General features: G+C 35.5%; 3 protein-coding genes across 3 annotated transcripts; 1 reads left to right on the top strand and 2 right to left on the bottom strand.

Annotated features, from left to right (window-relative positions):
- GCK72_020480 (uncharacterized protein) lies at positions 1-3,275 on the top strand (the record flags this gene model as incomplete). The annotated part of the gene is made up of 8 exons (XM_053733599.1): positions 1-84; positions 654-1,061; positions 1,110-1,397; positions 1,442-1,635; positions 1,872-2,544; positions 2,601-2,735; positions 2,799-2,987; positions 3,039-3,275. The coding sequence occupies 8 exons, from the start codon at positions 1-3 to the stop codon at positions 3,273-3,275; spliced, it is 2,208 nt and encodes a 735-aa protein (XP_053582512.1).
- Positions 3,276-4,008: 733 nt separating this feature from the next.
- Positions 4,009-5,008, bottom strand: GCK72_020479 (uncharacterized protein; the record flags this gene model as incomplete). The annotated part of the gene is made up of 5 exons (XM_053733598.1): positions 4,009-4,094; positions 4,143-4,320; positions 4,365-4,761; positions 4,813-4,891; positions 4,939-5,008. 5 exons carry the CDS (start codon positions 5,006-5,008, stop codon positions 4,009-4,011), a joined length of 810 nt encoding a protein of 269 aa, XP_053582511.1.
- Positions 5,009-11,975: 6,967 nt separating this feature from the next.
- GCK72_020478 (uncharacterized protein) lies at positions 11,976-12,914 on the bottom strand (the record flags this gene model as incomplete). Its single annotated transcript, XM_053733597.1, has 5 exons — positions 11,976-12,100; positions 12,151-12,295; positions 12,347-12,463; positions 12,517-12,717; positions 12,783-12,914. 5 exons carry the CDS (start codon positions 12,912-12,914, stop codon positions 11,976-11,978), a joined length of 720 nt encoding a protein of 239 aa, XP_053582510.1.
- Between the last annotated feature and the right edge of the window lie 1,678 nt (positions 12,915-14,592).

Here is a 14,592-nt window from a genome sequence, read left to right as displayed (position 1 = left end):
ATGTCTGAGAAAAAACCAAAATGGCCGTATCCGAGAATAGCCTACCATCCTGGAAAGTTCGAGAGGTTTTCTTACAGAACATATGTATGTTGACTTCTATAAAATTAGTAATTTTTTCAACAAATTCCAGAAAATACTACAAAAGGAATATTTTTGAACAGCTAAATGCTTCCCCTTACTAGAGTGTCATATCGCGTGATTCCAGCTGAATCCAGCATATTCTCGCAATCGTCTTGTTATGTTCAGCATAAAGTTCAGCATACTTCAGCAAAACTTCATCATAGTTCAGTTACATCATATTCCAGCACACTTAATTTCTTTCTCATTCCCGCATAATTTCTCTCTGGAAATTGCGAGAATCACGAAAATGTACTTTCTTCACAATTAAATATCACGGAAATAATACATTTTTATATTTTTCTCACAGAAAAAGAATTCACGTTTGTCTCGCGAGTCCAGCAAGAAATTATGCGGGAAACGTGCTGGAATATGCTGTAACTGAACTATGCTGAACGAGAATACGCTGAACTTTATGCTGGACAAAACGAGACAAGAATAAACGAGAATATTCTGTATTCCGCTGGATTCTCGTAAAGTGCTGAAACTGATTCTCGCGAGACGACTCTCTACTTCTTACTCATGTTTACTTTCAGAATTGGTTTGAAAATCGTCTTTGGCCAGTTCGGCCGGTTCCATTCCTGGCTCTGATCACTACTGCCACTGGTTATCAACTCAAAAACTTCGATGTTCAAGACCTTCAAACCAGTCTTCACGTTGTTCTAAAACCATTGGCTATTTCTATCGGTTCGGTCTATGCTTGTGTATTCCTTCTGCGTCATTTTCTCAAATATTTCTTCTTTTCTTACAAAGGATACCTGAAAGAGAACCCGAAGAAGCCATCATACTGGACAATTATTTGGGGTGCCCTCCGGAGGGTTCTTCTCAAAATAGCACCGCCTCAATTATCTTCATGTGATCGTCTACTTCCGAATCTTCCACTCCCAAGTCTAGATGATACAGTCGAAAGATACTTGTGTACGATGAGACATGTCACCCCTGAGGTTCGTTCTTTGTAGTTTCAAATCATGCCTAACCTGTATTCTTATCAGGAAGACTACATTCAACTGATCAAAATATCAAATAAGTTCTTATCATCCGAAGGACGAACGCTACAACGATTCGCTTGGCTTTTGCATAAATTCAGCGAGAATTATGTGACTCCATTCTGGGAAAAGTATATTTACCTTGCAGGAAGATATTCTTTGGCTATAAATAGTAGCATTGCCCATATTGTTATGTATGGAGACAATGATCTGACACAGATTTATCAAGTGGCACGAATACTGTACATTGAGACACTAGCAAATTTATCGTTGGACAGACAGAAATATTTGGCAGTGAGTTACTGTAATAAAATTTGATACCTTATTTGAATATCCAGGTTGGAGAAGGATTATTATCAACAAGACACTACAGAAATATCTATAATGGATGCAGAATTCCAGGTAAAGAATGTGATCATTTTCAACGGAATCCGCCAAGTAGGCACGCACTGGTCGTTCATAAAGGAACATGGTACAAAGTGGATACTTGTGATGAAAATGGGAAGCTTTACAGTGTCGACGAATTGGTGAAGTGAGTTTGTTTATTGGGTTCTGGTCATACAATAGTTGTTTGAAATCTTGGAAAAGGGGAGAACTAAGCGATGATTCTTAGATAAAAGGGTTTAGTAGCGGGGCCGACAAAACCGTACACTTCTTATTTGTCTCTGAAAATTTGGATAGAAAAAAGCGCAATCAAGTTTCTGTTCTCAGTCTAAATGATCATGATGAAAATGGTGTGAATGTTTCAAAAGTATTAATTGATTCCAGAATTGTCTCTGAAATGATGAATCGAAACGATAAATCAACTGGATTCATGTCAAAAATAGCCAGTCTAACTACGGATCGGCGTACGGAATGGAGCATCAACCGACAGAAATTCTTCCTGGAGAACAGAAACAACAAGAAACTATTGAAAGTCATAGAAACTGCTCAATTCGTTGTTTCAGTAGATGAGACGGATGCCTGGGGTGTGGAAACCGTGGAGAAAGCATCTCGATACATGAAAGATACGCTAACAGGAGATGGCTCAAATCGATGGTTCGATAAAACAATGAATTTCGCCGTTTGTGCCAATGGAAGAGGCGGAGCTACTGGGGAGCATTCTCCATGTGATGGAGCAGAACTTGGCCATTTATGTGAGAATTTTTTGAACATTGACAAACAGATTCTGGTGTCGCCGAGTCGGGAGGAACAGTTAGAGAACGAAAAAGTATTGGATGAGGACAGAAAGACTTTGAAATTAGCAGAAAAGTTGAATTTCGAAATTGTGGATGGAATGGAATCGGAAGTTGAAAGATGCTTTGAGTCCCACTTGAAAGCAACTAATGACATTCATATGCATTCAATAATATTTTTGGATTTTGGAAAAGGAAAACTGAAAACTTGCGGAATTTCACCAGATGGATTTGTGCAAATGGCAATTCAGTTGGCTTATTACAAGGTGAGAAACATACATAGTATTCGGATATGTAAATAATAAATTTCAATCCAATTCAGGACCAAGGAAAGTTCACTCAGACTTATGAGTCTGGATCAGTTCGATCCTTTGCCAATTCCAGGACGGAAACATTGAGACCAGTAACTGATGCTTCTTGCGAATTCGTAGAAGCTATGCTCGACGAGAAATCCGAGGTGAGTGAACTTATTATTTTCTAGATCTTCAGATTCTCAATCAAAGTTTTTTTTTGAATTCAGAAAAAAATCAAGCGAAAACTTCTGAAGGAAGCATGTGAAGCTCATGTTAATAACTGCAAGCAAATAATGATGGGAAACGGAGTTGATCGTCATCTCTTCGTACTGTGTGTTTTGGCAAAAGGTCTTGGATATTCAAGCCCATTCCTTGATTATTATTCCAGTCAAAAATGGCTTTTGAGCACGAGTAATGTGAGTTCCCACTTCGAGTATCAGTTGACAGTACACGATTAGTTCTTTCAGGCTCCCAACATGACAAATTCAATTGATGAAGACTGCTCGGTGAACAATATTGTTCTCGGTGGATCATTTGGAGCAGTTGCTCAAGATGGATATGGAATTTGTTACAGATTTGGAGGAAACCAAGCTATTTTAATGGCCATCACTTCATATCACTCATCGGAAATGACGGATTCCGATCGAATGGCTCAGCACATGAAAGAAGCTTTCCATAGTTTAGTCGCTTTGTTTGATGAATAACTTATTGTAAATTACTTCAGTTTATTTGAACTTGAATTTGAATAAACAATTTTTAGAGATAGCATACATAATTTTTTATTGCAAAGTCTTTGAAAGAGAACATCTTCATTTTGAAAGGAGAAAAATGTGGCTTGTTCCAATGACTCTGTGTTACAAAAACACAATTCCACTATTAAACGTGATCTGAGGAATAGCTCGGCAAATGACGGAAATTTTCTGGAGAATCTCTGTAGACAGTAGGCAAAGCATCTTCAGAAAGTTTCTAAAACTTCCACAAAAAGTCGGTAGAGATGCTGCAGACAGTTGAGGGTACCTGACAAAGTGCTGAAGAAAGCCGGGTTCGCAAGAATTTTATGAAATGTTCTCTATTCCTCCATCGCTGCTCACTGATCAGAGATACATGAGGTAGAGAGATGTTGTAAAGATTTAAAGAGAGCATTCGCATAGGATTCAGGGACCGAATTAGAAATAAATTTGGCTTGAAAGTTTGTCATTAGCTCTTTGAGAGAATTCATTTTTGAGGAAAATGCGCCGTTTTTCATTAAAAGTTCCTCGTTTTGTTTGATGATAGTTGAGTTTTGTCTTTGCATATTCAAATAATCTTTGAGATTGGTAGTAGTAGTAGTAGAATTGATATATTTAGCAGACATATTCGATACGTGCCTTTCCTCACTTTTGTCTTTTATTCAAATGGTCATAAATTAGGGCTTAATTCCACATTTCAAACAGATACTTAATAGGCTTCTTGTGTCATCGGATGAGTTACTCTAGAGCTCGCTTCAGATCTTCCACTTCGCTTCCAACACGAAATCCAGATTTCTGTAATAAGATATTTCACATCACACATGGCCAATTCTAATGACTCACTTTTAGCAGCAACTCGGTATTCAGTCACTACACACATGACTATGATCACATCCATAGCCGGATAGAAATTAAATGCACAAACTGTTGCTCCAGCGGGAAAACTCAATTGAATGTTGAAGAATGGAAGATAAATGACCATGATAAGTGGGGAGAAAAGGAATATTGTGGGGGAAGTTATCTTTAAAAAAGTGTGTGAAGCTTTGATAAGAAAAAATCCCTTACCTGGAAAACCAATGCCCTGAACAGTTGCTTGTGATGTTTTTTCAGTGCAGATGAAAGATTTCGAATCCTTGCCTCCATTTTCAGATTCATTGTCACCCCACAAAATATCATAACGCCATATTGTACTCCCATAATTATGGTTATATTCAGTGTGAACATTGTATTCCGAAGACGAATGGCTCCAGTTGCTGGGTCATAAGCCATAAAAGCTCGGAGAGGAACCTGGTTGTCTTGGATACTGTATCGATCTAATATTTCTTGTTTGAAATAACTTTTGGTCGTTTCATCTGGGATCAACATATAATGAACACCATAGAGCCATTGAACAGCAAAAAAGAGACAGTAAAACACCCAAATGAACGATTTCCAGCCCCGGAAGTATTTTAGGTAGTCGACACTGAAAAACTTGAAAAATTGAAAAAAGTGTATCGGGAGAAAACAAGTTTACCTAAAAATAGCACAGTAACGGTATATAAACTGAACTGCAAGTAAAGAAATATTCACGCAATAGACGCCAGTGTAAAATGCTGAAATTTTTAATGACTTATTAAAAAATCGACGAAAAAAAACTTACAAACAAAATACATCAATGTTTCCGGATCCATATCAAATGGTTTGGCAAGCGAGAAAAATATATAACCCATATTATAAAAGTGGAGACTCTGAATTACCTTTTGTTAGTTCCTGTTTTCAGTATTAACGCCTACCGGGTGAAAAATCACTTCTAAAGTGGCTAAAAACATTCCTAATGCGGTGAATATTATCATAATATATTTATAAGTTCCGAATATCTTTTTAACAGCAAATAAATTGAATAGTATAAGAATAAAACCAGAAATAAATGTTGTGATGAATGCAAGTCTTCCCACTTTTTGAGCCAGGGACACATATGGTAGATAGCTTTTTTCCGACATTTCAAAATTTTCAATGATGTCCTCCGGTTTTTTCTTTTATAGGCAAGTCGTGGTAGACTTTGAGAAATTGGTTTGTATCCGTAATATACGTGTTTTTTGTTCAGTGGTTTTGGTTTGAAAAATATTTCCCGGATATTTGTATTTATGATTCACTTTTTTCTCAATTGACAATCAGATTTCAAGCGGAGGTGTTACACAGTGTTTTCAACTTCATGTTGCTCATTTGGAATCCTAAAACTTAAATACCTAACTAATGTTTTGAATACAGCCTGAAAACCGAAAACCACTCGTGAATCTGGGATCGGTTGTTTTTCGAAGGAACAACAAAAGAGAGTGAGGAGACATAGAACCAACAGATCACGTTTGGTTTTGTAGCTTCATAGACTGAATTTTGTTGATTGTATTAGTTGATATGAATGACAAATCCCATAAGAACAATATCAATTTTCTGGAATGAATTTTCTGGGAAAATGTAGAGTGAGAAGATTGGAAAATGAAGTGTGTAGAACTTTCTGTTATCCTAAAAGCTCCTATTGACGAAGGTATTACATCTTATCTGATGATTTTCAGAAGGTATCGTCAACATTTTTGAATGATGACATGAAGAAATTTTATTTCAGTATTATGCTTTCACGCACCACGCTGATAAAAAGAAACCCATTTATTGATAGAAACAAAACATATTTCAAAAAAACTTAGGAGGCGCCAAAAACTGACTTGATTTCTCACAACAGCCCACGTTATTCAGTAGTCCAACGGGCGGTGCAGCTTTTTGAAATTCCACCTCATAATACTTCAATGGAGGCAGATTTCCACAGGATATCACTATTTGGGGAATGTTGAAGTTAGATCGATCTGAAAAATTCCGTTACAAGAAGAGCCTTGAATTTTTGTTTCACCTTTAAGCACACTGTTTTCATTCGAAGTTTTGTTGAGAAGTTTACGAAAATATTTTGATTCTTGAACAAACTTCAGAATATAAAAGAGTATAACAAAAACCAATATCAAAATGACTAGCATAGGAGATGGTGAGCCTGCCATGGTAGAAGAGTGAGATCAAACTTCTGAGATATAAAAATATAAAAAGTTGTTTTCTCGTCGTATTAGAAGTTTCCTGAGGGATAGATAAAATGCGAGGATTGTGTGGAGGATACATGTTCCAGTAAGGCCGCCAAACACCCGACGGCTAAGCTAAAGGTTCACGGAAGATTACTGATGTCATGACCGTTTAAGATTACGGTACTGTGTTATGAACATTTGCGGTCAAGCAATTAAGTGATTGAATAAATTATTGGCTCAATATTTATGTCAAGTATATGGCAGAAATTAGTGAAAATGTTTGAAGAAATTGTTCCAAATGAGAAACCTTTTTACTTACAACCGCTGTGAAACTGAATTCTTCAAGAAGTTATAATTATTTGTGTAATGTCACGATCTGAAAATTTAAATTTCATCTAGCTACCCAATAAAAATTACTTACAGTCACCGATTCTATTTTTTCTGTTACCACCAATCATACCAAAATTCGTGCGATGTTCCAATCGATCCAATTCGCAATGGTATTTTAGAATATAAAAACCAGAGACGAAAACTAAAACTGACATGATCACGAATATGATTAGAGTGCAAAACGCAAGATAGTTCACCAACAGCGAGGACATGGCCTGGAAAAATCAATGTTGTCAAGCCCGGGAACGGCTTAAAAAAAAGTTATGTCTGGACATTTTTCTTTCAATTTGTTAACCAAAATGTAAATATTTTTATTTTGAGTAAAAAGTTCAAACATTTTTAAATTTTTAAAATTCAGAATTTTTAAACCCGGTTCGGGCCTTGGTAACTATGGGAAAAATGAAGAACTAGGAATTGTAAAAGAGAAAATCAGAGTGAAAGATTGTGAGATCAGTTGTCCTGAGCCGGTTATCCGTAAAGCTCTCGCTGACAGAGATACGAACCGGATGACTTCATAAGATGACTTCTTAAGATTTAGTCAATAATTCAGAGTAGTGATTCGGGAAAAAAACAATTCTTGTTATGTTTCCAATGGACATTTTCTCTTAGGTTGTCACTTTCAGTTCATTCGAAACTTTACAGATTGATTGATGACAATAAACAAGCAAATTATTTAAATTGTTAAATAAAAATTTGTTAAATAAAACTCAAAAAAATTTAGGGGGTGACAGGAAATTGTTGCTCTTCTCCAGATTCACGCTTTGTTTCAACAACTTGGGCGCAGCTTTTCTGAATTCAATCTCATGATAAACAGACGGTGGCATGTGTCCAGAAGATATTACGATTTGGGGAATGTTGAAGTTTGAACAATCTGGAAGAGTTTTCAGTTTTAGTGAGAGAGAGAATTTAAAAAAATTACCTTTAAACTTCTTCTTTGAGCAATAAAATTTAAATGAAAATTTTCTGACCAATTCAAAATCTTGAATGAATTTTAGCAAATAAAATAAAAAAATAAAAGCCAATACCAAAATGAATGATAGCATTGAATATGGGAACGATGAGTTGATCATCATCACAGATGGAAATGAAATCTTATTGCACAAGGTCGGGTGAGAGGGAATGCTGCTTTTCATGTCATATTTATAACTTTAAGAAGTCGGATAAGACGGAGGATTGCGGGGATATCCAAACATTCGGCAGATGAGAAGAAGGTTATCATGGAATTGCTGATGTACTGATATTTTTTCTAACATGTAATAAAAGTTTATCGGGTTTACAAACTCCATTCAAGTGCGTTGCTCGTTAATTGGTAAATTAGGTGTTTCCATAATTGTTCTTATCGAAAATTGTTCTTTAGTTTTTGATCACATTCCTTATCTAAAATAGATTTGGCATTGACGATGATAATCAGTTGTTGACTTCTATGTAAGTCGGATGGAATCTCGTGTAATTCTTGAACGTCGTTAACCTCGGATTCTGATGTATCTTTCATGAGAACATTAACATTATATAAAATTCAGTTTTCAGTATCGACCAAAATCAAACATTTTCAGTTAAAGGTTTTCACCAATCAATTTGCACCTTAATAATCTTTTTAATGATATTATTTTGAATGCCATAAAGTTAAGTTTTTTACATAATTGTTTCATAGCGAACTAATAAAAATCACATTCATAACAAATTGCGGGATTTATTATATTCACTTGAATTCATTTCAGAGAGTTCAATTATAAAAAACTTCTAGTTTCACTACTATGTTTCAAACGTTGAAAATGGTTTTCTGGCGTCGACTTCCAATTAATATTTCCAAAATTGATAGAACCGCCGTTGAAACCTGAAACAACATGTAATTCACAAGTGTCCTTACAACTCTTCATCTTACTTTTAAGAATCCTGAAGATTGTGAATATATCGTGTGTCGTAATAAAACTTGCAGATGTACAGAAAAACAAAAGATACAAAAAGAGACATTGATGCAAAGATGGAAATAGCCAGCCACGTCATCGGATCATCAAAGTCAATTGGAGTCTCGTCGAATAGTGACAAGTCTGTATCCTGGGTAGATGACATGTCACTGATTGAATGGATGGGATGTTTTTATACGTGAATGAAAAGGGGCGGAGTTTAAGTTTGAATTCATCATGATCAGTTTGAATAAGAGGCGTTGTCTGTAAGATGAGGATTCCTCTTGGCACAGTTGCAAAAAGTTGTTTCAATCCGAACTCTTTTTACATCATATATACCCATATGGTAGTGATTTACAAAAAATATGTCACCAGTCCCCTATGACGTCATCATAGGAAAATATGCCCAATAATCGACTTTTCACCCGAAAATTCATAAAAATTTCAATTTTTTAGATAACATCGGGAAACTTTCGCAACATGTCAGAATTGTTTTTGGCTACCTCCACACAAATTTCCGGCACCCCAGACAGCCCAGAAACCGTTCATATAAATTTCATTTCCATGTTTTTTCAACTTATCTCAAAAAATCCCTCTAGAAATCCTCAAATTTCAATTCGTATTCGGATTCCCCGCAAAAAGTTCTACTAGGCCCAATAAAAATCATTAAAAAACAGGAGAACCTTTTTGAGATATTTCGATTTTTTCAAAAATCACATAAGGGTCCCCCCTTACGAAATTTTTTTTTGGCAAAAAAATCTCAAAAAAATTTAGCTCCAAAAATAATTGGAATATTGATAAAACTCTTGGAATAAGTTACTCACAAAATATTAGATCTCAGAAATGTGTTTGAGCGGATTTCATTTTTTTTGCTCATCCAATTTTTTCCAGTCTTTTCCCGTTTTCATCAAAAATTTGTACAGAAGTCCTTAAATGTCAATAGATATCCTGATTACTCGCACAATTTAACAGATGATTCAATTAAAATCATTAAAAAACAGGAGAACCTTTTTGAGATATTTCCATTTATTTCGAAAATCACATAAGGGTCCCCCCTTATGAAAGAAAGTTTTTATCGAAAAAATATTTAAACTCTTTTTTGATGCAAAAACGTTCAAAATATTTAAAAAAGAGTTTTTGGTTTTTAGTCAATGTTTTCAACGTTTTTGCATCAAAAAAGAGTTTAAATATTTTTTCGATAAAAACTTTCTTTCATAAGGGGGGACCCTTATGTGATTTTCGAAATAAATGGAAATATCTCAAAAAGGTTCTCCTGTTTTTTAATGATTTTAATTGAATCATCTGTTAAATTGTGCGAGTAATCAGGATATCTATTGACATTTAAGGACTTCTGTACAAATTTTTGATGAAAACGGGAAAAGACTGGAAAAAATTGGATGAGCAAAAAAAATGAAATCCGCTCAAACACATTTCTGAGATCTAATATTTTGTGAGTGACTTATTCCAAGAGTTTTATCAATATTCCAATTATTTTTGGAGCTTTTTTGAGATTTTTTTGCAAAAAAAAATTTTCGTAAGGGGGACCCTTATGTGATTTTTGAAAAAATCGAAATATCTCAAAAAGGTTCTCCTGTTTTTTAATGATTTTTATTGGGCCTAGTAGAACTTTTTGCGGGGAATTCGAATACGAATTGAAATTTGAGGATTTCTAGAGGGATTTTTTGAGAAAAGTTGAAAAAGTCTGGGGTGCCGGAAATTTGTGTGGAGGTAGCCAAAAACAATTCTGACATGTTGCGAAAGTTTCCCGATGTTATCTAAAAAATTGAAATTTTTATGAATTTTCGGGAGAAAAGTCGATTATTGGGCATATTTTCCTATGATGACGTCATAGGGGACTGGTGACATATTTTTTGTAAATCACTACCATATGGGTATATATGCTGTAAAAAGAGTTCGGATTGAAACAACTTTTTGCAACTGTGCCATGGCCCAACACAAACATTCTCACTCTTACAGATAGTGCCTCATAAATGTTTATTCTGAGAATCTCCTCAAGTAGCAGTGTTAACTTAGAAAAAAAAATAGTAGATCTACTGTAAGGTTTAGCTTCTTCAACTCTTGGTAATTAATTTAATATATTTCATACCGATCAAGTACATTATTACACTTCCAAACCAATAATGTATATGACACTATTTATAATCTTCCTGCCTAAATCTTATCTAAAGATCATCCAAGCGTGGGGAATTATTTTGGATGCCTACTAACGTCCTACGTGGTTAAGTGGTTTGAAAAAATTGCGACTATTTGAAAAAAACAAATCACGAATGATTTCATATGTAAATTCAGGCGTTTTTAAGTTCATTGAGACTTTGAACCATCAGTGACTATTTCTGGTCGCCTGGAATTAGAGTGCCTGTTACCTGCTCTAAAGTCATTTGTTCTCTTTTCTTTGGAATTCAGCTTTCTGTCGAAGTTTTTTTTTCTAATTCCGCCTTCTGGCGAAACTTTTTTTATTCTGCTTTCCGCCATTTCAAAAACCACTTTCCGCTCAATTTTGTTGCGGAACGTGAAAGGTACGGCGTTGACCGTTGCAAAATGTCGCCGAGAATGGGTTCGGCTATTCTTGAAAGAGACACTATACAAACCAATTCGTATTGATTGTAAAACGGTTGCACTAACTTAGAAATAAAAAAGTTTTATGCAGAATGCGAATGTCAACTTATTCAAATGAAAAAGCGAAACAGTTCTTGGTTTTCGCCTTCCGCTTTCCGCTTTCCGCCAAAGTCCGCCTTAAACCAAAACGTTTTTCATTTCGCTTTCCGTCTTCCGCTCAATGCTTTTGTATACGTTCAGTAAATTTTGCAAGAAACAAAAACTATCATAAACATAATGAAACTAAAATGTTATATATACAGTACCGGACAAAAAGGTATGAACTTTGGCTGTTTTCAGTGGAAAATGACCAACTTTGAGAGTGTGCCGTAGTCATTCTGAATGTCACACCATGAACATTTTTAATGGATCATATAGATTGAACGTAGAGCTCCATTTTTGTAGTTAACAACTTTTTTGTACGGTCACTCCCTAGAGAGTTATGGTCATTTTAAGACGACAGCTCAAAAATCGCACTAATTTGTACTGAAATTGGTCGATTTGAGGGAGAAATTACTTTGTCAATATGTAACTCTCTAGGGAATGCTCGTACAGAAAAGTTATCATCTACAAAAATAAAGTTCTACGTTCAATCTATATGATTCATTAAAAATTTTTATGGTGTGACAATCAGAATTACTACGGCACACTCTCAAAGTTGGTCATTTTCCACTGAAAACAGCCAAAGTTCATACCTTTTTGTCCGGTACTGTACATCTTCTCTCGAGCTACGTTCCAGCCACACGTTTCACAAAAATCGACGTCACTTGCGTTGAATGATTTGTTGGTTGTCCGGCTATAACCCGTCGAGCATCATTATTGGATATCAGGAAAACAATACCGCTGAATATTCCTGCAAATTATATTGAATATATAGCAAAATTATGAAAATTAATATCATACCACTGAGAAGAAGACTGGTGTAGTAAAACGGTCCAATCAGTTTGAAGAATGAAATCCCAATCAGCTGAACTATACCCACAAAAAGACTAGGAATTGTAAAAAATATTAAAGATGATATAAGAACTCCTGTAGCTGTTTTATTGGCCTGAAATCGAAAATAATAAATAATTAGCACGCAAGATATATATGCATGCACCTGCTGAAATTTGCTCTTCTGAGATCCTGTAACAGAAGCAGTCGAAGATTTCCCATCGATATCTTTCATTTTGAGTAGGAGGCTGGCTGATAGTGCTATTACTACCAATCCAAGGAACTAAAAGTTAAAACAATATGCGTAGGCTAAACTGGAATTTCAAAAATATGTACCATATTAGAAATTCCCCAATAAAACAAAAAACTGCTTCCTACAAAACATCCGGTAGTTCCACAATTTGCTATCTGGACCACTGGGGACAAGGTTATGGATAGAACTGCATCGACTAGTCCCAAGACACCCGCAATTAGTCCCACGATTTCTGAATAATACCGCTGCTCCATTCTTCGAAACAGCCCGGGAAAACAGACAGCCTGAAAATTGAAAATGTCAGATTCTCTAAAATTCTCTAAAATTCTTTGAAATTCCTCTCCCATACCGTGTTTCTACTCAACGCGATCCCAATAGTGATAGTAGCCGAGAATTTTAGATTCATTGGCAGAGGAGCCGCAGAAATGATAATGAATAATGGGTCGAAATTCAATTGTGTTGGATTCCAATTCAAAATCATATACACAAAATACGGGAGACCGAATATAGCAGCGAAGAAATGACCGATTGATAGATACCAAACTAGTCGCAAATTTTTGTTTTTTCGGAGTGCTTGTAGTCTGAAAGTCTCAATTTATGATAAATAAAAAATTTCCATTTTTTCAAATGCTCACTTCAAAAATAGTGTTATAATAGTTCCGTTGACAATTGTACAAACAAGTTGTAAAATAAATGCAAAAATATATGAGCCAAGATACACATTGAGAGAAAAAGCGTTCATGTATGAGTGAATGTTTTTCTCCTTTTTTTGTCTCCGAAGTGTTCCCACAGACAATTAATTAAGGCGTGGTCGCCACAACAAAAACAGGAAAATTTTGAGAGCCAGAATGAATGAAACTGATTGTTCTTCAGAATTTTTTGCGAAAATGAAAAAATTGCAAAATAAAAAAAATCTCAGATTAAGATTTAGAAGTCTTATTATGAAAATTTTGCAATTAACGTAGGTTTTGCAACCACGACATTTCGAAACTACAACGTTTTCAACTAGCCATAGTTTAACCTAGTTTTTCTCAAAAAACGGGTCAGATAAATGGCTAATGCACACTCATCATTTTCAATTGGCCCTAATATGCCAATGCGGTGCGGTTGCAAAGCGTCGTGGTTGCGAAATGTCGCAGTTCTTAAACGTCCCGGAGCCTTGTTATCAATGTTGTTAAATCCGTAATTCCACTTTTCAAAATTTCAATTCCTGTCTACCGCATTCCCCTTGAAAATTTCCACACGTGTTTCTTCATCGTCTAAAGACTCAACACAATTTTATTCCTGATGAAATGACCATTGATAAGACCAACATGACTTGAAACTTATTTATGGAAATTAGGTGTAGCTGTGCCCAGGGTAAACAAAAAAGCCAACTGATAACGGGAAATGTTGCGATTTTCAATACTGATAAGAGAGGCTGACTCGTCCAGAGAATCATATACACGATCTTTGTATAGGAGGGATGTATAGGGTTACGGTGTGTTTCAGGTTCTGGAAAATATTGGTAAAAAGATGTTCGGATATCGACAAGTATAGAGAATTTATTTTCTCGAGATCGCCATTTCAAAGCTTTGTCAAAAGCTCCCCATAATTTCAAATACCCACATTTCCCCAAAATTTACGTAGTTTAAACGAGACGACGCTGATAAAAATGTGTGATCTAAGGCACGGGGTATGTCTGAAAATGTTGCCAATTGTTTATTCTACATGCGTTTTACACTCTCCTAGTCGTTTAATTCCAAGTTGTATAAACATTATCAGTGGGTGACGTTGTCGAAGCGTTTTTGAAGTTAGCGAGGGGTACGGTACAGTGCGCGTCAAAAAGACCTCTAAAATTTGACGTTCTGAAAAATCCTGAAAATTTATTAAAATAGATGAGTGCAATTCGAATCAGCTGCCCTTTGGATTGAGCAGCTTTGAGCAGCTCTGTGCAAAGTCTCTATGGAGGCTGCGTCATAAAGATAGAACACCCCCAAAATTAAGTAGTTATCCACTCGAGAATTAATTTTTAAATAAAAGATAGTCTTGAGTGTGTTAATATAGTCCCTTTTGAACGCTGTCGCAAAAGTTATTGGTAAAAAGTTTGTTTGAAAAATGCCCAATGTCTTTGTGGGCGGAGAATTGTGGCTATGAAAATGGTGGTTGTTTTTATGCTT

The sequence above is a fragment of the Caenorhabditis remanei genome, chromosome V, assembly GCF_010183535.1.
Source record: "Caenorhabditis remanei strain PX506 chromosome V, whole genome shotgun sequence".
Lineage (NCBI taxonomy): Eukaryota > Metazoa > Nematoda > Chromadorea > Rhabditida > Rhabditidae > Caenorhabditis > Caenorhabditis remanei.
This window is presented reverse-complemented; position numbering and strand designations above follow the sequence as displayed.